This window comes from Oreochromis niloticus, linkage group LG18 (genome assembly GCF_001858045.2).
Source record: "Oreochromis niloticus isolate F11D_XX linkage group LG18, O_niloticus_UMD_NMBU, whole genome shotgun sequence".
In the NCBI taxonomy this organism is placed as follows: Eukaryota; Metazoa; Chordata; class Actinopteri; order Cichliformes; family Cichlidae; genus Oreochromis; species Oreochromis niloticus.
Window position 1 is genome coordinate 26,509,205 of NC_031982.2, and position 24,757 is coordinate 26,533,961.

At 39.8% G+C, this 24,757-nt stretch overlaps 2 protein-coding genes across 2 annotated transcripts; both read left to right on the forward strand.

Moving 5' to 3' along the window:
• Nucleotides 1-3,749: 3,749 nt before the first annotated feature.
• On the forward strand, nucleotides 3,750-5,049 carry LOC112842720 (uncharacterized). Its single transcript, XM_025899965.1, has 2 exons — nucleotides 3,750-3,958; nucleotides 4,066-5,049. The coding sequence occupies exons 1-2, from the start codon at nucleotides 3,944-3,946 to the stop codon at nucleotides 4,954-4,956; spliced, it is 906 nt and encodes a 301-aa protein (XP_025755750.1). The 5' UTR covers nucleotides 3,750-3,943; the 3' UTR covers nucleotides 4,957-5,049.
• A 28-nt stretch (nucleotides 5,050-5,077) lies between these two features.
• On the forward strand, nucleotides 5,078-8,375 carry LOC112842911 (uncharacterized). Its single transcript, XM_025900454.1, has 4 exons — nucleotides 5,078-5,099; nucleotides 7,279-7,578; nucleotides 7,660-7,944; nucleotides 8,284-8,375. Exons 1-4 carry the CDS (start codon nucleotides 5,078-5,080, stop codon nucleotides 8,373-8,375), a joined length of 699 nt encoding a protein of 232 aa, XP_025756239.1.
• Nucleotides 8,376-24,757: the final 16,382 nt, after the last annotated feature.

A 24,757-nucleotide genomic window follows, 5' to 3' on the forward strand; every position in this document is an offset into this window, starting at 1 on the left:
TGATCATTCGTCTTTGGTCCAGTCATAAACGGGTGGGATCTAGTTTGATGTCTTTGTCTCTCTTTGATGTAATTTCTGACACTAACACATGCCAAAGATACATTTGTATTGCTTAAAATACTCATTACCTTACTCATCTTGAAAAAATATGGCTAACAAGCCTCTTAAAAAAATTTTTTTTCTCCCTGAAACATTTTTAATAAAAAGTTACAACTGTTCATTTAACCAATGCAGAAAAGAAAAGCTTTACTAGTCCCAGAGGTGTGGTTTGTCAAAATGTTATGCTACTTCCTTCACTGCTCATTTGGGAGAATGATGTCTTGTTGTGTAGTCCTGTTTGCTTTTTCTTTGCTCTACATAATAGCAGTACAAGGTAAGAACTCGCTCTGTTGTTTTTACAACTACTGTTTTGTTGCTTTTAAAAATCTTTTGGTAACACAAAATGGTGTGTTTTTAGTGATGCTGGTATTTTAAGTCATGATGCTGATAAAATTCAATATTATGCAGTTAAATGTAGTTTACACTGAGATGTTCAGTTAGTAGTGGGAATATCTGCTACAATCGTAGCCAGTAATCCAAAGTCATAGTGAAAGTTATCCCTCAAAAATACTTCAAATACAACAAGATCTCCAGCTGAGCCAAACCCAGGGAGGTTATCTGACAGATTTTGAGTAAAGGGGGAAAAGAAGCAGGAAAAAAGATAAATCAAAGTGTAGAGAATCCAAAGACAAACTCTGGGAGAGAAAAGGCAAATGTTAATGACATGAGGTATATAAACACATTGGGAGTAAAAGGTGGATGAAGAAAGGCTTATTGCATTTTGGGTAGACCCCCAGTAATTTCAGTCAGTAGTAGTAGCATCACTTAGTCATGGTTTGTGAATGAAGTTGCTTATTGAGATAATATTGTAGTATTAGATTTTTAAATAGTAAATGGACTGATCCTCATATAGCGCTTTTCTACTCTCCCAGAGTACTCAAAGCGCTGTATACAACATGCCTCATTCACCCAAGCACTTCCTTCTATACTTCAGTGCAATCTAACCAACATTTACACGCAAATGAACACATTGGAGAGCAACTTGGGGTTAGTATCTTGCCCAAGGATATTTGGCATGCAGACTGGGGAAACCAAGGATCAAACCACAAACCTTCCAGTCAGTAGCTGATTTGCTCTACCACCTGAGCCACAGCCACCCCATTTTCAAGGTGTGATGAGACCTGATCATTTAGCTTTTTCATGTGTGAGAAGGATTTTAAACTAAATTTGTGATTTAAGAGGAAGGCAAAGAAGAGACACTAATATAGAAAAAATATAACCTCTCCTTTTAGTTTGTGTTGGTGCAATGTTTTGTACTAATTGAAGGCTTCTCAGTGAGCTTTTAGAAGAACTTGATAAAGAATTGCAATAGTCCATCATAGAAGTAACAAATACATGAAAATCTTTTCAGCATCACTCTGAAACAGGGGATGTGTTTGAAAAGCTTTCCTGTCTCCTTTTCTTGACCAAGGAAACTAAGGAAAGAAGGGTAGGAGAATTCATAAGTAGAGAGCAGTATATAAATAGTTACATCAGAGTTTTCTCCTTCAGTCTCTCCTTCATGCATCCTCATCAGGTCTGCTTAATTTTTAGTCAGTAATTTGTGCTGCTTATGCCAGAATGCTGGTTGTTACCTAGATGTACTGAATCGTACACATGTTAAATGGACTGGTTCTCATACAGCTCTTTTCCACTCTGAGAACTCAAAGCACATTATACTATTTGCCTCATTCACCTGTTCATACCAATGACTGTTTTTTACAGTCATTGGTTCATACTAGCATTTTTTGTTATGCCTTTCTATGTAAGTGCTTCTGTAACATTCACACAGACTCATCGGAGAGAAACTTGGTGGGTTAGTATCTTACCCAATAATTTTTGGCACGCAGACTGGTGCAGACAGGAACGAGCCACCAACCTTCCGATTAATATGTGACCTGTCTGTCGCCACAGCTACCGTTACATCTCCTTAAATTATGGCTACACTTTGATCAGTTATAGATCATAATGTCAGTGTGGAGATCTTACATAAATCTTTATCCAACAATAACTGGACAAAAAGCAGTATTCATTTAACCCTTTAAGACCTACCATAGAATCAACTCCGCCAGAGCTTATATTATATTTTTACATGCTGTAGTGCCATTTTTGGGAGCATTTCAAGTTGCTACACATCAATACAACCATTACAGCCCAAATTTTAATAATATGCATGCATTAAGTGCATAGTAATTACATAAATTGCAAAAAAGTGCAATAAACTACAAAAAAATTGAAAATCGTTTTTGTTTTTTTAACATATATTTCTAGTTAGACAAATTTAAGAGGCTTATCCCGCAAAACTGTAAATACAAAAAAGTTGCACAAAATAGTTTCCAACCACAGGAAATTTATTTCGAGTGTCTTCATAGTTTTATTTTTGAAATACACCAATTTTTATATACTGCAGGAAAAACGAAAATAAATATTATAATGCAAATTTGCAAAAAAAAAACAAACCAGCATATGCATCAAAATAAACTATTTCGAGCAGTGCAATTTGAGTTCTAAGCATCCCAGAAACGATAGAGAAAGTCATAAAGTCAAACATAACTTTTAAAAACACCTTCAGTATAGACCATTGACTGTAGAAAACACAGTTTTCTACAGTCAATGGTATAGACCTGAAGCAGTATAGAGAATAACACCCTCCCTCCTACTCTTACTCAGGGTCTCATAACACTTATTCCAAAACCAAACAAAGACTTACTTTTTATTGATAATTGGAGACCCATCTCCTTGCTCAATAATGACTATAAGATTATGGCTTTAATACTTGCTAACAGAATTAAAGAGGTCTTGGACACAATTATCGATGAGACACAATCAGGCTTTATGAGAAATAGACACATTTCTAATAACATTAGACTGGTTCTGGATTTACTTAATTACTCTGATTTGGTACCTGACAATAGCTTCATTCTCTTCCTGGATTTTTATAAGGCTTTTGATACAATTGAACATCAATTTATTTTCCATTCTTTGGAAAAATTTGGCTTTGGTGAATTTTTCTGTAAAGCTGTCAAAACCTTATACACGAATGGCAATAGTTCTATTAAAATGATTAACGGCTCCACCCCGAGATTTGACCTGAAACGTGGTATTCGCCAAGGATGTCCTATTTCACCATATTTATTTTTACTTTGTACACAAATTCTTGCAACTAATATCTCAAACAGTGTTGTACAAGGAATCACCATAGCTGATAAGGAGCTTGTCATCAGCCAGTTAGCCGATGACACCACACTCTTCTTGAAGAATGCAAACCAAATCCCTCCAGCTCTTAGTGTAATTAGAGATTTCTCTGAGGCCTCTGGTTTATGCCTAAATCTAAAAAAGTGTGAGTTACTACCAATTAAAGACTGCCCTGCAAATACTATCTGTAATATTTCTGTTAAACAAGAAGTCACATACTTGGGACTGTTAATATCCAAAGACCAAAAATCAAGATGCTCTTCAAACTTCACTCCAATTATACAGAAAACCCTAAAAACGTTCAACCAGTGGCTGCAAAGGGACTTGTCGTTGAAAGGTAGAGTGTTAATTACTAAAGCTGAAGGGATATCCAGATTAACATATGCTGCTCTCTCCTTACATCTGGATAAGAAAATTAGTAAAGATATTGACCGTATGCTCTTTAATTTTATATGGAAAAACCATACGCATTATATTAGAAAAACTGTTGTGATGAATAAGTACGAATCAGGTGGGCTTAACGTCTTAGACTTTTCTACTTTAAATAACACTTTCAAAATTAATTGGGCTAAACATTTTCTTAAAAACCCTACCTCTATCTGGAACTTTATACCATATCATATTTTCTCTCGTTTTGGTGGCTTCAATTTTATTTTAAATTGTAATTACAATGTTGAGAAACTCCCTGTAAAACTTTCATCCTTCCATAAGCAAGTCCTCTTAGCGTGGACCCTCATTTATAAACACAACTTCTCACCTCACAAATACCTTATCTGGAACAACAGAGATATTTTATTTAAAAATAAATCACTTTTCCTGGAAACTTGGGTCCAAAATGGGATCCTATTGGTGGCTCAACTGGTTAATAAAGAGGGACAACTACTTACTTACAATGACTTTATTGCACTATATAATTTTCCAATCAGTGTTCAGGAATTCTCAGTGGTGCTTGGTGCCATACCCTCAGGGACTCTAATGTTATATAAAAACACTGACAGCTCAATATCTACCTCAGTCACTCTCCCTGATCCAGCTGAGTCACCAATAGGAAGAATCTGCTTTTCACAGGAACTTGGTAACAGCAATAAGAGAATACGTAGTTTATTCCAAGAAGATGTCGTCTCTCTCCCATATGTAATATCTTACTGGAACCGATATGTTCCAGATATCAAGTGGAAGACAGTCTGGATGATCCCCCATAAATATTTGATTGTAAATAAGGTGAAGGACGTCTCATTTAAAATTCTGCATAAATGTTATCCAGCCAGTCACTACATGGTAAAATTTAAAAGAGACATAAATACTAACTGTACTTTCTGTGGGGATCATCCAGAAACTGTGACACATCTTTTTTGGTACTGTTCTTTTACACAGAGATTCTGGAAGGAATTTAGCAGGTTTGTTATTGTCCATATTTTAAGGGAGTTTTCTTTACGATGGGAAAATGTTTTATTCTGTTTCTTTAAGTTCCCCAAGAAGAATGATAAATGTTTTTTTATGATAAATTTGTTAATACTTTTAGCTAAATTCTTTATCCATAAATGTAAGTTTACAAACAAAACACCATTTTTCTGTCATTTTTTTAAGGATGTGGAAATGTACATACAATCAATATCAGACTCTACCAACAAAAAGGCTCTCAAAACAATATATATCTGTGAATTTTTGCGTGTATTCTTTTAACTTTTTACCCCTGGCTTTGTGTGTTCATGTTCTGTTGTTTTGTATACTTCATCTGTTCGTATGTTGTATACTCATTGTTTGTTAAATAAAGTTAAAAAAAAGAGAAAGACCTGAAGCGAACATGACGTCACTTCCGGTTTCGGGCAGGTAATGGCGGACATGCCATAGTTTGCGCTGACGTCTATTCCAACGTAGGAAGTGTTATAAACTGCTGATCGGATGGCAAAGCGTGTTTCTGGAATATTATGTTTTTGTTGCTGCAAGTGCTTTTTATGCAATTTTTGCAAAGCTATATGTGGAAGGAAACCGTGACCTAGGACATGCTGATGGTATAAGATGTAATTACAACTCCTCCGGTTTCATATGCAAAAAAATTATTGCGCTAGCTTACGTTCTACCAGGATTTAAAAATAGTTACGCAAAACGGAGACCGGCTTTAAAGGGTTAACGTGCTGTTATTAAAAATTCATAGCGTTTAGCAAATTATGGCATGAAAGGGAAAATGCAGTTATAGGTAATGTTTGCATAATCTGCGCCACTTTGCTAAAAGAAGTAATAAAGAAAGTGCTGAAGCTCTGTTCCTTAGCATATGAACAAACAGTTCTTATTATGTCCACCACACAGATACTCAGGTCACTTCACTCATTTAGGAACCTTCTTAAGCAAAATGGACTATTCACAATTACCCAAGATGTCATAGATGTTAGCAGTATTGCACAGTTAAAATAAGAGACTCCCAGTCTTTTGTATGTATCTGGTTAAACACCTTGTTTCTGAGGTTTTATGGTGAAATACTAAAAACCTCAGTTTTGTCCAAATTAGCCTGTAGTTTAACAAGCTGATGTGTCATCTGCTTTCATTGAGGAAAATAACTGGGTATCATGTTCATAGCAATTAAAAATGAATCCAATGTTTAGTATATGAAATAAATATGATTGAAACCAGTTCAGCAATACCAATGCTGTATTCTAATATCTGTAGTAAGATGTTGTGATCAGCAGTATCGGATGCTGCAGTGAAGTCTAACACGACAAGCACGTAGGCTAAAAGATTTTTCATTAGTGCCATTTCTGTGCTATAATGAATTTCTTCAAATGATGACATAGCTGTGAGGTTTTTATTATTATTTTTCTTACAAAAAGGGAAAATAAAAAATTCATCTATAATCAGCCATTTCAGTAAAGAGGTATAAAACAAAACTCGTGTCAGTGTCAAAAATATATATGGGTATTGTATATACCTATATGTATTTAAACTAAAGTGATTGCTTTTCAGCTGTGGTTTGAGGATTTGGCAGTTAGTTTTCTTCTTTGGTGTACGTGAAATTATTTTTAATATTTTTTGTTTATGAATCATAAGGGTAACCTTTTTTTCTGGTTCATTTTCTGTGGTCTGTGAGAAGACGCTCTCTGAGGGGATGGGGATTTCACGAGGAGATGTGCAAGACTGCATCTGTGCTTCCTGGTCTCAACCCTGAATAGATATGTTTTGGGTGGTTTGATATATTCTTCATATCTCTAGCTATTAAAGGTCCACCACCACTGTGAGATGGAGCCTGTAATTCCAAACAACCAGGTTTTCCACAAAAAGTTTATCTGCTATGTGAAGTCTACTCCATATTCTACACACTACTGACAAAAAACGTGAATGTGACTAAACAATAATAAAAATATTTAAACAAATAAATAATAAGAAGTTGCATTTGATTTAGGAGGACTGCTGTTGCGTGCTCACTGTTCTGATGTTCAGCATGGTCGGTTCTGAGTTTTTCTGGAATATTCTTTTAGTTTTTGCAGTGAGATTTATTTACTGTATGTAGTCCTCTGACTATGACATTGCTTTTTGGTGTTTATCTTTGCCTTTTATTCCTTGGTTCCACATTAGATTTTGCTAATTGTCCCAGTCTTGTCTCCGTGTTCTGCCTTCTGTCTGTGTCAGATTCCGTGTCCAGGTCAGTGTTTGTCATTTCCTGCTTTATTTTGGTGACCTCTTGTCTCTTATGTTTTTGGTTCAATTCAGCTTCTGATGTCTAATTACTACTGATCAGTTTCAAATGTTTTCTCAGTTGTTGCCTTTTCCTTAATTATCCTGTGAGTATACAGTGTGTCTCAGTCTCCTTTTGTGCTGTGTTGTTTCCATCCTTATAATTAGTTTCTCTTGTTTTTCCAACCAGCATCAATCTGTATTTTGTTTAATTGCAGCAATAAAGTAAAATACAGCCTTTTAGTTTACCTCTCTTATTTCCAAGTCCTGCATTTGGGTCAGTCTCTGCCTGCAGCACTGACATGTTTTTTTTGTTTATCTTTTTTTGTGTTCTTTTAGGGCTCCAGCCTTTGTTTCTGCTGCATGGAAAGGACTTACACCTGGATGTAAAGGAACCAGTTAAACTTGACAGAAAGACTGATTTTTTCTGGAAATTTAATTCCAGTAACAATATTGCTAAACATGTTTTTAATACTGATCCAGTCGTGTTTGACAACTATGAAGGAAGGGCTGAGTTGTTTGGACAAAATTACTCTTTGCTAGTGAAGAATGTACAACACAGTGACAGTGGAAATTATACTGCAGTAACAATCAGCGGAAAAGAGCAAAGGGTAGCGGAATACGAGGTCATAGTCCAAGGTAGGTTTCTCTTTTCATTGTTTTGAAATGTTCACACATCATAGACCTGATTTTAATACTTTCATACCTGTTGTTCCCCAGATTCAGTGACTCCTACCAAGCTGACAGTGGACCCTGTGTCCAGCAGCTCAGACTCCTGTAACCTGACTGTGACCTGCAGCACAGTGGACTTTAACATCAGCAGTAGTTTCAGATGTGATGGTAAAAACTGCTCTCATGCAGGAGAAAAGGAGTTGAAGGCCACAAAAAAATGTTCCTCTCTAAAAGTTTACCTGCAACAAGACACCATTTTCTGTAATCACAGCAACAAAGTGAGCTGGAATCAGACCATGAAGATGCTCAAATCTTACTGTGAAACAAAGACAGGTGAGAATAAAGGTCATAATAATGAATGAAAGACTGAAATAGCCACATTTTAAAGGCTTTGCTGTGTGATGTTTGTGTTCTCACCATGTCTAACTACATGTCTTTGGATTGTGGGAGAAAACATCCACAATCCAACTGGTGACTGAATGTAGGTGTCAAAAAATCTGTTTTGTTGTTTTAATGTTTAACCAAACTGTCACAACCATATATATGTCATTTAATACCCTACTGATCAGTTAAATATTTGCTGCAGTGGTAAATATTTTTGTGTGTGCAAATAAATCCCAGTACTTAACTTGGTCAGAGTTTCTGTGATATAATAATTTGATTTCTTCACAGTTTCCAGTGGAGCCACTATAATTGCAGCTTCGACTTCTGTTCTCTTCTTTTTTGACTCTCTTCATTTCCTTTTGCATCATCATGAAACGTAAGTTCCAATGTTGTTTTTTTTTCTTTTCTCAGAAAAATGAATGAATTGCTGCTACTTAAAGTACACAAATTACAGCTTGCATTGAAGCACACACTTCATTTTATTTAGTTTTAGTTGCTATGTTTACCTTCAATAAGATGTTTACACCACAATTTTGAAGTTTAGAGTTGCAGCCAGACTTCAGCGAAGAGCGCAAAATCAGAGGTTGACCATCTTCAAAAATAGCTCCCAGACTGTTGGTCAACAGTCAGTGAAGTTTAATGTGTGTATGATACAGAGGAAGTCAGTGACCTGCCATTGTGGCTGTCCTCTTGGACTCAGTCACTTACATGTATCCCCGAGCCAGAAGCTTCTACTGGGGTGTAGCTATTTTCTACTGTAATTATGCCCATTCATTCAAATCATGGCTCCACAAGATGGCACTTCCTTCTCAAACACTGTTTAAATACAACAAATTTGTATAAAAGCTTTGTAGGGCATGCACAAAGGCTTTATACAATTATTTTTTGCTTACCAAAATTTGTGTCCTTTGTGCACACCAGCATTGTCTGAGGGGGGAAAAAAACAAAGCAACAACATTTGAACAGAAAACATTGTTTTCATTAGCTTTAAGAGGTCGTGTAATGATGGTTGGAGCAATTCAAAGGAAATCTTGACTTCCACAACCCATTAGAGACAATTAAAATTTGTATTATCTACCTAAAGATATACGTTGTCTGTAAATATATCACAAATATACCTCAAACTACTCAAATATTATATAGGATAAATGTCAGTTTTGAATTGATATGTAGTGTATCTTCTGTAAATAGGTGGGGTTACAGTGTGGTCATTACAATAGTATGGCTGCTGTTCTTGTTGTTTTTTTTATGTGTGACTATGACAGGTTCCATGGGCATGTTTTGTCACACTGAATGAAAGCTGTAAAAATATGAAAATCACTTTGACTGCAAAGAGGGACGAGGGTTTTTCTTCTTTTTTAAGCAGACTGATCTGTTTACAGTCTACTGATAGAACGGGTTTTATCAAAGTTCTATATAACTATCATGAGTTAACAAAGAAAATCTGGAATAAATGTTATTGTATTAGTCCACTATATCACTTTTGTTTGGCTACAGTAAGATCATTTCTTTATGTACTAAAAAAATCACCTTGTAAAAGATGTAAATGTAACACTTTAATAAGGAAATAAAATTTTCCCTGTAAAATGTAAATTTCAAGCAAGTTCATCTAAATCTTTTGTGAATGACTTACAGGCAAAGGTAAAAGAGGTAACCAGGAAAATACTATATAAGCAGTTCCTGAGGTAAGCATTTTTTCAACTCTCCCAATTTACTAGTCAAACTGTAGGGACAAATGGTACATGAGCAAACACTGTTTCACAAACTACTTTCTAAAATCAACCCCATCTCCTTTCTACACCAACTGTTCCATCTAGTCTGCTGATACAGATCCAACCTTATGCTTCTTCTTGTCACATTTAGACATCACCGTTTATGATATTTTCTTGCTGGGTTATTATAGTATAAATGTGTAAGATAAATATTACATTTTCATAACAAAGCCCTTTTGATTTATTTCCAGGACATTATTCTAGTCCAGACTCAAAGTCAGACTCCCTCAGGACATGAATCATGTACTTCTCCAACATCTACTTATGCTTTGGACTTTCACACTGGACAAAAATCCACTAAGACTGAAAACATCCCTCAGCCAGAGACGGTGTATGCTCAGGTTGACAGAGCTGCAAAGTCCAATTCTACAGTCCAACAACAAACACCCAGACCTGAAGAAAACTAGTAACTGTATTTCTAATTATCAATAGTGTTCAATGATGTACCACATGTGTAAAATGTGGATGTTCATGTTACTGTGACCGAGAGAGAAACATGTTAATCAAAAGGCATATGGCTCTGTTCACTCACATGTTGCTCACTTTAGACACAAAGATTTGGTTGTTGAGTGATATTATGGTCTAGCTTAAAGGTAGCTGGCTATTTCTCGTCGTTTGAATTAACAGAGCTAGTTAACCCAGTTTTTATTCTTTCCAAGTCTTGTTTTTGAGAAAATGAAATAGGCACGACGTTTACAGACATACCAACAAAGGGGGTAGAGTCAGCTAAGGACAGATGAGTGTATGTTCCTGCAGACTATTGTGCAATATCTGCAATATTTAGTGTGCACTATTATTACACTAATAATCATACTAATATATGTTCTCTCTTTAATCTCTTTACTAACTTGTCATAGATAATGATTGTTGCATCAGTAATTGTACTCTAACTGTGTTATTTTTATTATACACAAATCCAATGCAGTACTCTTTAACTTTATAATATAATAAAAAATATAATATTCTAAGATGATACAGTCTTGAAAATGTGAAACTATTTATAGATAGATAAAAATGTCAGAGGTCTCAAAGTGGAGGAGAATACATGAACTAACACAGTACATGCAATGTTCCCTCTAAGCTGCGCGCACATGCAATTGCGCACTGCTGGCACGGTCTCTGCACAGAAAAAAAAAAAGCTGCGTTGCGCACAAAAAAAAAAATCTAGCCTGAATTGAAATTAAAGTAAATACGTTAGTGTGACACACTGTAATGTGTAGTCACATTATGTGATTTAATTTTTGTATACTGGATAAGTTTTAGGTGTAGTTTTGTTAAGGCAGGGCCTTAATCTTGTGATTTTTGTTGGAGATCCAACATGTGGTGTGATCCCTAGTTACGCCACAGGAGGGCACTTCCGCCCTAGTGAGATGGTTTAGTGTGACGCTACTGCTTGTCTTCAGATCTGGCAGAAGCGAGAGAGGAAACACACTACCTGTCGTCCATCTCATGATTTATCTGTTCTTTTCAGGTTAGTAAGTAATAAGACCACACATGTGGCCCACATAATTTACCCGACAAATAAGGGTAAAACCCAACCAGCAGTTTGTTATGCTGAGATCTGTATTTGTTTGTTTTGCTCATTGAAATGTGTTACGATCGAGAGTAGGAGCTAGCTTAGCTCGCCGCAGGCTGGAGTATACGTCGGCTTTGTTGTTTTCTAAACTTAAGGTACCCTCGTGTAACGAAAGTACACCACGGCTCCTGTATATTTGAGTTAATGTGTTCACAGAGACAGTTTGATGTGTTGTCACTGTTATTGTCTAAGGTAATAATAAAGTAGTAATGATTCTGATCGCTCTGCAATGTTGATGTGGAGATTTCCACTATACAGATATGCCATTAGTATATGGTAAAGTATTGGAATGTTTGCTTTATCAAACTATGTGTGAAAAAAGAGTGTGATTTATAGCTCTTAGTAACAAACAACAGAGATGACTGTTAGATTTTTGTTTATACTATTTTAGTTTATTCTGATTTTGGGCTTTGGGAATGTGAGACAGAGATGTTAGGAAGTTTTTGCAACCTGTTGTGAACACATGAATGTGTTTAAATAAAGATCTGGCAGAAGCGAGAGAGGAAACACACTACCTGTCGTCCATCTCATGATTTATCTGTTCTTTTCAGAACCAGACATAATCTGTCAACCACCCTCTTGCTTGGGGTGTGTTACAGATTCTTGGGGGCTCGTCCGGGATTGGCTCTCCACATTGCCATGAGCTAATCCCACAACCTACAACACCTCGTGCTGGTAAAGCTGACAGCGTTATGCCAGCTGCCCCAAAGTGAGCTGTCAGTGTGAGACAAGCTGAGACCAAGTGAGGAAGAGGGCTGGACCCAAAAGCAACCTACTACGAGAGACTGGGAAAGACGTCGTCATAGCAGACCAGGAGAGGAAAAGCCTGGTATGGGACATCAGGAAAAGCCTACTGTCGCTGTCATCCAACGAACTTTTCCAGATTGCTTCTACAGTCGGCCCTGTTCCAGGCAAAGATGCTGCAGAGCTTTCCAGTGCAGATGTCGAGGGATGTTTCGAGTACATCCACGCCTTTATGTACAGTAAGAACTTGCTAGATGCTGAGGATAGGGGCATGGGAGAACTACTAGCTCTAAAGGATGTTGTCGATGAGGTTGTTCAGTCCCAAAGTATTGTAATCCCACCTACTGGGTCAGCCCAACCAGCTAACACTGATGTACTATTTTCTGATGTAACAAATGTAACCAGTCCTGTAACAGCAAGCGCCAAGCTAATCACTGAGACAACTAATGAACTCAGCTGTGACGTTTCACCAGAGAATGTCCAAAAGATGCTGTTAGACTATGAGGAGTTGAGCCGAAAGCTTGGTAGGCTGATGCACATTCCCACACCACAAGCCACAGCACAACCTACACTCTCAGTCCCACCTCACTCTGAGGCACAGATGGACGTTTCCAGACACAGAGGACCCGAACAAGTAGTGTCATTGAAGGATCTGTCCTACATTCATCGCCGTGAATTCAAAGTTCAAGGAGGCCAAATTGGAGATCACTCATCTGATATTAGCTTTAACAGTGTTTGCAGACAGATAGAGGAGGGGATAAAGGACAATTTCACTGAGTCTGAGATCGTGAGAGGTGTGCTAAGAATAATAAAGCCAGGGGATTTCAAGGACATGCTGGTCAATAAAGAAGACATGACTGTGGCTGAGCTCAAGGGATTCCTCCAGTCGCACTTAGGCGAGAGGAATAGCACAGAACTATTCCAAGAACTAATGTGTGCCAAACAAAATGAGCATGAAACCCCTCAGCAGTTCCTCTACCGTGTTATTGGACTGAAGCAAAGAATATTGTTTGGGTCAAAACAGCCAGGGACTGATATCAGGTATAGCCCAGACACAGTACAAGATGTCTTCCTACACACAGTGTATCAGGGAATAGGACACAAGTACAACGATATTCGCCGGGAGCTGAAACCTTTACTTTCAGACAACACAGTTACAGATGAGACAATCCTAAAGCATGTCATGAGGGTAACAAGTGATGACAGTGAACGACAAAGGCGTTTGGGGTCAACACAACGTTCAAAACAAGCTGCTGCACATAGTCTACAGGTTGAGGGAGAACAGGTTAAGCAGGCAAATACAAAGAAAGAGATGACAGAGCATAGAGCTAAATCAGATGAAGTACAGAAGCTCGCAGAGAAAATAGATGTGCTCACCAAATTAGTAGACACGCTAGCAGAGAAAGTGGAGAGAAGCCAGTCATACAGCTGTCTACCCCCCAAACCACAAGCAACCAGAAGAGGAAGCCGTTATGGTTGTCCAAAGTGTGTGCAGGAGGGGTTACAAGATTGTAAACACTGCTTCTTTTGTGGCGAACAGGGACACAGAGCTGTGGGTTGCCTAAAAAACCCTAAGCAGCAGGGAAACGTGAACCGGTTGCTGTGGGGGACAAACAGTAACCGGAGTTCTTCCCAAGTCCCAATTCACAGACAGAGGAGCTGAAACAGACACCACCCACAATGTGACGGGGAACAGTAGGTTCAAAACAACTATTGAAACAGCTGCTGTTAACAAAAAGCATAGCCGTGAGAGAACTGCTGCTGACCCCCTAAAAGACATGACGCCTACCAATGAACCTGTTGCCAAATTAATAGGTAGGAAAGCTTTGACTAAGTGTATTCTCAATGGCCTCGCAGTCAGTGCTCTCTTGGACACTGGGGCCCAAGTCAGCATAATAGACCGCCATTGGAAAGACAAGTACTTACCTGATCTTGACATTCGTCCTCTGACTGAGCTAATTGAGCTCATGGAGGATAAAAAGACACTGGAAGTGTATGCAGTCAATGGAGGACTAATCCCCTTTGACGGCTGGGTGATCATAACCCTGAACTTACCAGGAAATGAGGACCCAGATTTATCAGTCAGTGTACCCTTCCTGGTGAGCTCGTTGCCCTTAGAAATGCCTCTTTTGGGATTCAATGTGGTTGAAGTAGTGATTCAGGGAAAACCAGATAGTCTAGCTTCCACTTTAAGTCGCCTCCTAGGTGGGGCAATGTCCATCCCTGATGACACAGCAAAGACCATTGTCCATTTTGTGCAGACAAAAAAACCTGTTTCTGCTCAGGGGCGCCTGAGAACAGGTCCGAAAGACAAAGTCATCCCAGCTGGTAGCGTAACCTGGGTAAAATGTAGAGTACCACCACAGTTTGACCCTGGTGACCCTCTAGTACTGTTCGAACCTGAGGAAAATTGCCCGCAGTTACAACAGCTAGATGTGGGTGAGGGCCTCTTAGAAGTTCAGATGGGCAGAACTCCACATGTGAATTTGCCTTTAGGGAACCAGACAAAACATGACATTATTCTACCTCGAAAAGCTTTGATTGGCAGTATCCAGCCTATCAAAAAATTGTTGAGACTGACTCACTCCCAAACAGAGACCTAGAGATTCAGAGTCCTACCACTACACCACCTACTCCAAGTTGTTCCACTCTATTGTGGCATCCACCGGTTGATGTACATCACCTCACAGAGGAGCAGCAGGGAGTTGTAAGGGAAATGCTGTTTGAGGAGTCAGCTGCTTTTGCAAAGGATGCTAATGATATAGGCTGTATTACAAGTCTAGAGCTGTCACTAAATCTTAAAGATGACATCCCTGTGCAAAAAGCCTACAGCTCAGTCCCAAAGCCATTATTCAATGAAGTAAAGGAGTACATCCAGGACCTTTTAGCAAAGGGCTGGATAATCAAATCAAAATCTCCTTATGCTGCCCCTGTTGTATGTGTCCGCAAAAAGGATGGCACATTACGCCTGTGCATCGACTATCGGTTACTGAACCAGAAAACCATTTCTGATAGGCACCCGCTGCCCCGTATCCAAGATCTGATCGATACGCTGGGGGGGCATTGCTGGTTCAGTATTCTTGACCAAGGAAAGGCGTACCACCAGGGATTTATGGCAGAGGGCTCAAGGCATCTCACAGCCTTTGTAACTCCCTGGGGGTTGTATGAGTGGGTCAGAATACCCTTCGGCCTCTCCAATGCGCCTGCAGCCTTTCAGAGGAGTATGGAGGAGATGCTGGATGCATTTAGGGATGAATGTTGCATTCCCTACCTAGATGACATCCTCTGCTATGCCAAAACCTTTGAGGAGCATGTTGAGGGCGTCCGCAAAGTTTTGAAAGCACTTCAGCATCACGGTGTGAAGCTACGGCCTAAAAAGTGCGAACTCTTTCGCAGACAAGTAAGATATTTGGGTCGCCTTGTATCAGCAGAGGGTGTGCAAATTGATCCAAAGGATCTAGAGGCTGTGCAGTCACTCAGGGCCAAAACACCGCAGACTGTCGGCGATGTGAGGCGGCTCCTGGGGTTCCTCAGCTATTACCGTAGCTATATTCAGGACTTCTCACGTATCGCAAAGCCTGTGTATGAGCTTCTCCAAGCCAAGTCTGACATGTCGCGAGCACCATCTCACCAGAGGAAACCCAAAGGCAGTCAGCTGTCTTCCAATACTCCTGTGGTGTGGACTGGGGAACACCAGGGGCACTGGAGCGACTCATTGACATGCTCACCCACCCTCCAGTCCTGGCCTACCCAGACTTCCACTTGCCTTTCTTGCTACACACAGATGCCTCAGAGCAAGGCCTTGGCGCTGTACTCTATCAGCAGCAAGATGGTAAGCTAAGGGTTATTGGGTATGGCTCCAGAACGCTGTCTCCAGCCGAGAAAAACTATTGCCTGCATAGTGGGAAATTAGAATTTCTGGCGCTTAAATGGGCGGTGTGTGAAAAGTTTAGAGACTATCTCTATTATGCCCCACACTTCACCATCTATACTGACAACAACCCTCTGACTTACATAATGAGCACCGCTAAGCTTAATGCTGTTGGGCATCGCTGGGTTGGGGAGTTGTCAGATTTCCGGTTTGAGATAAAATACAGACCAGGAAAGGTAAATATAGATGCTGACACGTTGTCCCGCATGCCCCTTGACATTGAGAAGTACGTGACAGCATGTACTGAGGGGCTCTCTCATGAAGTTATGCAAACCACATGGGGTGGGGCCAAAGCAGCCCAGGAACAGGATGTAGCTTGGGTCGCCGTCCTGGCTCTTACTGCCAACACGAACCAAGACCCCCAACTTCACTTCCAACCATAAGCAGTGAGGAGTTGGTGAAGGCTCAAAGGGAAGACCCAGCTGTGGGAGAAATCGTTCGGCTAAAAGAGACAAACGCCGTAATGACCAACGAGATACGACAAACAGTAGGTAAAGCTGCAAGGAGACTGCTTCATGAATGGAGCAAACTGTGCCTTGACAATGGACTTTTGTATCGACGTACTACTGAAAGACAGCAACTTGTCCTCCCAGCAGTTTACAAGGCCAAAGTACTAAAATACCTCCATGACGACATGGGACACATTGGTACTGACCGAGTACTGGCCCTAGCTAGAGAGAGATTCTACTGGCCATTTATGAAACAGGAAGTTGAAAACTACGTCACAAAGAAATGTCCCTGCATAAAACAAAAAAAACCGGTTGGACATGTCCGTGCCCCAATGGGTACAATCACTTCAAACTCACCTTTGGATCTTGTATGCATAGATTACCTGCACCTAGAGCCCAGCCGAGGTGGGTATGAATATATCCTGGTCGTAGTAGATCATTTTACAAGGTTTGCTCAAGCATACCCAACCAAAAATAAGTCAGGCAAGACAGCAGCTGAGCGCATCTTTGGTGATTTCATCCAGCGTTTTGGATATCCCGGCAGGCTGCATCACGATCAGGGTCGTGAGTTTGAAAACGAGCTCTTTAGGACTTTAAGAGAGAAAGCTGGGATTGGACACTCAAGGACCACACCGTATCACCCCCAATGTAATCCCGCCGAGAGATTTAATCGGACTCTCTTGCAGATGCTTAGGACACTCAGTGACAAAGAAAAGCAATGCTGGAAAGATCACCTTCAGCAAACAGTGCACGCTTACAATTGTACGCGGCATGAGTCAACGGGGTATTCCCCTTACTTTCTGTTGTATGGGCATCACCCCCGTCTCCCAATAGACTTGCTGTTTGGCCTGGTTGGGGAGAAAAAAACTGTCTCACAAACATTATGCCGAGAAGTGGGCAGAAAAGATGACTGAGGCGTATAAGATAGCCAGTGACAATAGTAAACTGTCCAGCGCGCGGGGAAAATCCTACTATGACAAAAAACTCAGGGGTGTCGTCTTGCATCCTGGGGACAGGGTCCTCGTTAGAAATCTTGGTGAAAGAGGTGGGCCTGGAAAACTCAAGTCATACTGGGAAAAGAGTATCTACGTAGTCAAAGCACAAGTAGCCGACAACCCCGTGTATGTCGTCTACCGAGAAGCAGGAGATAAGGATAAGACCAGAGTGCTTCACCGTAACTTGTTACTACTTGTGAATGACTTGCCAGTTGAGGCTCCACAGCAGATTCCCGAACCTACACCAAAGAGACAAACAAAATCAAACAACCTGCCAGGGGACAGAGGCAGGAGAAGGCAACAGACTGAAACAAGTGACTCAGATTCTGAAGAGAGCAATGGAAAATTCTGGTTGAGGCTTCCTGTAAAAGAAAGAGAGCCCATCAAAGGAAAGACTTACCATAGGATACCTACTGCAGAACAGCCTGACCCAGCCTCCGCTGAAGGAAACAGTCATGCGAAGGTATCTGTCAGGGAGGAAAGCTATATTGGCCGGCCAGTCAGCCAAGATCAAGTCAGTCTAGGAGACAACCTTCCAGAGGTGCTTTCACTACATGACCCAGTCCCATCAGAAAGTGCAGATGATGAACTGTCAATTCCAAATGAGGATGAACTGTCTGCACGCACCCCTCCACTATGTTCCACTAGCGACATGAGAAGGTCGACTAGGGAGAGGAAACCAAGGCAAATGCTGACATACCAAACACTGGGTGAACCATCGTACCAGCCTCATCCTACAGTTGCAACGCTCTCCTCACCCTACATGCCACCATGGACAGTTCCTTATCATATTCCAACACCCACAGGCTTTGCACCTCACCTTCCATATGCTTACACACCTTACATACACACACCTTTGCTATATTGAATAAGTGTATGTGTCAATGTTTTGAGAAAAATTGAGGTTTGAATGCCAGGAGCCATTCTTATTTTGTCAGGGAGCGTGTGACACACTGTAATGTGTAGTCACATTATGTGATTTAATTTTTGTATATTGGATAAGTTTTAGGTGTAGTTTTGTTAAGGCAGGGCCTTAATCTTGTGATTTTTGTTGGAGATCCAACATGTGGTGTGATCCCTAGTTACGCCACAGGAGGGCACTTCCGCCCTAGTGAGATGGTTTAGTGTGACGCTACTGCTTGTCTTCAGATCTGGCAGAAGCGAGAGAGGAAACACACTACCTGTCGTCCATCTCATGATTTATCTGTTCTTTTCAGGTTAGTAAGTAATAAGACCACACATGTGGCCCACATAATTTACCCGACAAATAAGGGTAAAACCCAACCAGCAGTTTGTTATGCTGAGATCTGTATTTGTTTGTTTTGCTCATTGAAATGTGTTACGATCGAGAGTAGGAGCTAGCTTAGCTCGCCGCAGGCTGGAGTATACGTCGGCTTTGTTGTTTTCTAAACTTAAGGTACCCTCGTGTAACGAAAGTACACCACGGCTCCTGTATATTTGAGTTAATGTGTTCACAGAGACAGTTTGATGTGTTGTCACTGTTATTGTCTAAGGTAATAATAAAGTAGTAATGATTCTGATCGCTCTGCAATGTTGATGTGGAGATTTCCACTATACAGATATGCCATTAGTATATGGTAAAGTATTGGAATGTTTGCTTTATCAAACTATGTGTGAAAAAAGAGTGTGATTTATAGCTCTTAGTAACAAACAACAGAGATGACTGTTAGATTTTTGTTTATACTATTTTAGTTTATTCTGATTTTGGGCTTTGGGAATGTGAGACAGAGATGTTAGGAAGTTTTTGCAACCTGTTGTGAACACATGAATGTGTTTAAATAAAGATCTGGCAGAAGCGAGAGAGGAAACACACTACCTGTCGTCCATCTCATGATTTATCTGTTCTTTTCAGAACCAGACATAATCTGTCAACCACCCTCTTGCTTGGGGTGTGTTACATTAGCAATTCTGTTTTGCAGTATGAGTCAGTAAGTGACTGTCTGCTCCAGTATGGGATTAGAACATGCCACCTTATCCCATAGTCCAGCCAATCACACAATTCACATTGGTATATACGCAGCTAATCAACGTCGTTGACAGCCTATGGCATCCTTATGTGCCGACACCGGAGTTTTAGCAAGCAAAGCGGCGTGGCTGATGTGGAGTGAAGCCACGTTAATGACAACGTGTACAACCATTGGAGATGTGAGCAGGACAGACGGAACAATTGACGGAAAAAGTGTGGACTTCATACCAGTTTTTAAATTGTGTTGATAGGCCACGTAAAACCAGAGTTATGATAAAAATATATATAATGTTTGGTTTTCTTCCTGAATACTATTGTTGTTTATATTTACTGCGGGAAGAAACAGTAAAAACGGCGTTTTATAAGGAAAGCGCTCGTAAGCACTCTCCACCTGTGAGCAAAAACAAAACAAAAAAAACCCCACCCTTTCATATTGGTCGAAAAATGTACCATGTCGACCAATCAAAACATGGCGTTTAGTTGTTTAGGGAGGGGGGAAGTTTTAGGAGTGACGGCGGTGTTTTGATATTATATGATATTTGGGACGTTTAGCGCAAATCTTGTGTAGTTAGTGTGTAGTGTCAATAGTTTTGTTGTGTGTGTCAGAACAATGAGGCGACTGCTGAATGTTACAGGTGTTACAGGAGTGATACATCTCCTGTTGTCAGGCCTGCAGGTATCAGGCTGTTGTTCTCCTTTATCTCATAGTGGACAGAAATTATTTTTTGGAGTGGCACAAATAATTTGTGTGGCATCAAATTTGATGCAGAACAGCTGATTGTTCTGTAAATAGTTTGAAATGTTTGTTTAAAAAACGCCTTGGCTGCATTTTTAGGTAAACAGCTGCAAAAAACTTTGTTTGCAAAACTCAGTAACTTTTTTGAAGAAGTAACTATATAATTAATTGCCCAGCACTGGTCATTATATGCTGTATTTTGCAGACAGAGAGTTACAGGACTCTCTCCCAGACCACAGACTCATACTCATAAAACAAGTCAGAGTTTTATTAAAAAAATTAAGTTTTGTTTTCAAAATTTGAGTTCAAGTTATTTTTACTTCCAATAGTGTTAACATACTACACAGGTCATGAACAAGAGTTTTTTTTTAAAATTTTCATTGTAAGTGGGCTAAAGCAGTTAATTAAAAGTAGTCTAACATAAATGTAAATGTTGTAATTTGATTATTTTAATAAACCATGTAACTTGGATGGATTTGATGCTGGCGTGACCACAGTGCACACGTCTGCTGTTGCTCACAGTGGTCCAAGGGATCGCTCAGGGAGTTTGTGTGTTCGCTCAGACACATGAAAAATTTGAGGGAACATTGCATGTAAGTCTTAAAAAATGAGATGCCAGTTTATTTGGATGCATTTAAACTTGAAACCATTCAAAGGCAGATAAGGTAACATCACTTTTATCACACTGTGCAGCACACCTAATCATACAGATAAATAGACTGTTCTAATAAATTACCAATGGCCATTTTTCCAGACTTAGAAAAAAAATGTCACATGGTTGTAAAAAAACAGTAGCCATATGTGTGTAGTCTGTATGGGCTTGTGTGCAGTTGTGGCAGTGACATTCTTCCCACTTAACTTTGGATGTCTGTAAATGCAACTGAAAGCATATGTCACATGAACCACATTGAACCAGGTGACACTGACACTAATTATAAGTGCATAGGTGTGTGTGTGTGTGTACTTCTCGATTTCATTTGTTTCTTCACAGACGTGAGACGACTCTCTGTGGTCTTTTTGATCAGCTGTGGTTTTCTCCTTGAACTCTCCCATGGAGGTCATTTTTTCCCCAGTCTCTGTTTTGTTGAATCATGAACTCTGACCTTTAAAGAGACATATGAAGCTTGGAGATCTTTAATGTTGTTCTAGGTTCTTTTGTGACCTCTTTACTCCTGGTCAGTGCACTCTTACAGTAATATTGGTCGGCTGGTCACTCCTGGGAAGCTTCAGCACTGCTCCAAGTTTTCTCCATTTTTGTATAATGGCTCTCACTGTGGTTCATCTAGTCTCAAAGTATTAAAATGGCTTAGTAACCCTTTCCAGACTGATAGATGTCAGTGACTATGCTTCTCAGGTGTGTCTTTAGATCGTGGCATGGTTTGTTGCTTTTTGAGATCTTAGCCTGCTTCAGTTTGGCAGACAGCTTCTCTTTAAGTGAATCAACAGTTCTGCCAGTAATCAGGCCTGAGTGTGTTTAGTAACACTGAAATCAGCTTTCCAAAAACTGCGTTTGATTAGCAGCACCTGGCTACTACTTAACCTCTTAATTCTTATAGAGGCAGTAAGTGTAGTTTTTTCACATGAATATATACTTGATATTTCGAACAAGTGTGACTTCAACATTTACAATTTAGACCCTGGTAACATTCATGTGGCTTTAAATGGAGGAAGTAAAAGTGTTTTTTACACATAGAGTCAAAGCTTTCTTTTTCACATGACTGTATATATCTTTGATTTTCAAAAGTCTTGAGTCAAACCTTATTTCTTCATATTTTGCTTTTAAAATGATGTAATAGGTGCAGCATTTTACCTGTGCAAATATAATGTGTTGATTTAAACATAAATAAAGATGTTATTTTTTTCTCACCACTTTTTTCTTTTTTTTTGATGTGGTTTGAGGATTTGGCAGTAAGTAAGTGTGGCGGGGGCGTGGTTGTCTGGCCTGCTGCTGAGGAGGGGTGACACAGTGAGCTCTCTGGGCGGCACGAAGGTGGGGAGGGAACAGGTGTACAGGACTGTGTTAATGAGGGAGATGTGTCTTATGTCTTCCGCAGTGAGAAGGAGTGGATGATGCTGGGAGAGAGTCGGAGTGGCTGCGTCCGAGGCAGGTGCCAAAAACCACAGAAGGAAAACACTATTTTTCAATGAAGGACAGTGTGGGAATAAGGAAATATTTTACTGCTACTTATAGTTATCAGCATTGTCATTGCATTAATTAACATTGCATTAAAACGTTTATTAAAGTTGCTGGCATTACGTTAAAACTTTTATTACAGGTGTTGTCATAATCACAGATTAACATTTTTATTACAGGTACAGCTATAATCATTTTTATACACACATTGCAGAATTGTGCTCATGTAGAGTTGATGCTCGGTCTATTTAAAGGTCTCAAGCTTCGTCTGGCGCGACTGTCCAGGCGATCCATGGTGTAAGTGACTTAGAGCAACAGAAGGTTCAAAGCATGCATGCTTACAAACACAAATGACCTTATTGATTCCAGACCAAAGGCCTGGGATTCATTTTTGCTTCTAACTGCATTTGAGCTTGCCTAGTAACAGGTGACAGAAGAAGAGTCAAGAAGAGTGCTTTTGTCTGTTTTTAGCTTTTTGACTGAATATTTACTGTAACTGACGTATATCATAATTCTTGTTAACGCATGAAGGGGCGTAACCCTGATGAATTAAAAGCAGTCTGAAGTGTATTTTTGGGTGGAGATCTATGCTGATGTGTTGCAGTGTACATCTTCCCGCGCGTGTGTTCAATAAACTCATCTGTTTGACTGCACCTTTCTGGGCCTCCGGCATTTTTTTTTGTTCTCAATATTTCGAATCGGTACAACAGTTTAAGCACAACCCAGTCGTGTGTGTGTGGGTCCTGTGTTACAGTAAGACTTGATTATTAAAATCATTCGCTACCATGAACTTTGACTGAATATTTATTAACCCATACACAATAGTTTTCCTCTTTGGTGCAATTGAAATCATTTTGAATAATTTTTATTTATGAATTTTAAGGGCAATTCGTATTTTGTTTTCTGGTTCATTTTCTGTGGTCTGTGAAAAGACAGTCTCTGTGGGGTCTTGGTAGGCATTTAATGAGGACGTAAGGATAGATATTTCAACCATATCTCCTAAAAGTCACTGGTCACATGCTTCCCACTTAAATGTCTGTGAATGTATATGTCACATAAACCACATGAATGCAGAAACCAGATGGATCTGACACTAATTATGAGTGCATAGATGTGTTTGTGTGTAAGAAAAAACATCCTAACAACTGCTTATGAAAAGAAGATTCAAGATTCAAAGATTCAAAGCGTTTATTGTCATGTGTACCAAGAAAAAACATTTCTCTGTACAATGAAATTCTTTCTCTGCTGTCCACACACAAATGGCGGTTAATATGTACAATAGATAAAATACAAATAGCATGAATAAATAAATGGAGACAAAAAAAAATTGAAGTATTAACCCTCTCAGGCTCAAATTAAGTTTTAGTTGCTAATGCACAACCACGTCATGCAGTGGTACTTCTGAGTAAAAAAAACTTGTATGTAAAAATATGTATGTGGGGTAATCAGGTTGTTAGTTTTTAACTGTTGCAAATCTGCAACGCCTGCCTGGAGAGGGTTAAATAGATTTATATGCAAAAAAGCTATGAGCTTAATATGCTGGTTGATATGTGAAGTGACCTAATGTGCAAAAATTCATTATTATTTTTACTGTTAAAATAGGGCAGCTGTTCAAGAGTCTGATAGCAGTGGGGAAGAAGGAGTTGTTGAGTCAAGATGTTCTGGATTTCACACTTCTAAACCTTTGTCCCGAGGGCAGAAGTGTGAACAGTCTGGAGGGTGTGTGTGAGGGGTCTGGAGGGTCTCGAAGTGGGTGTAGAATTGATTGAGGTCATCCAGCAGATTGCCTGCAGAGCTGATGGTGCTGATGGCGGCCTGTACTCTATGATGTGCTGTAAGCCATACCACCCGCCTGGGGTCAGCAGAAGAGTTGAAGCCATGCAGCTTCTCGCTGTACTGCCTCTTAGTCGCTGTAATGGCTTTCCTCAGTCCATACTTTGCAGCTTTGTACTCTGTCTCATTGCCTGATCTAAATGCAAGAGACTGAGTACACAGCATTTGTCGTACCTGACTGTTGATCCAGGGCTTCTGGTTGGGGAACTTTTTGACGTGTGTGGTGGGCACAATATTGTCAACACAGGCGCTGATGTACCCAGTCACGTATTCAGCATAGTCCTGTATACTGACAGAGCAGTTCTCCATAGTGGCTGCAGTTTGAAACACATCCCAATTTGTTTGTGCAAAACAGTCCTGTACGATGCTCTCAGACTCTGGGGTCCACAGTTCAACAGGTTTGATGACAGGGTTTGATTGTTTCAGTTTCTGCCTGTGAGCCGGGTACATGAACAGAGAGATATGGTCAGACTGTCCAAAGTGGGGACGTAGTGCAGCCCTATATGCACCATGTATGTTGCTGTGGACCTTACGTCTCAATTTTTTCATTCAATTATATTTATATAACACCAAATCGCAGCAACAGTTGTCTCGAGGTGATTTAT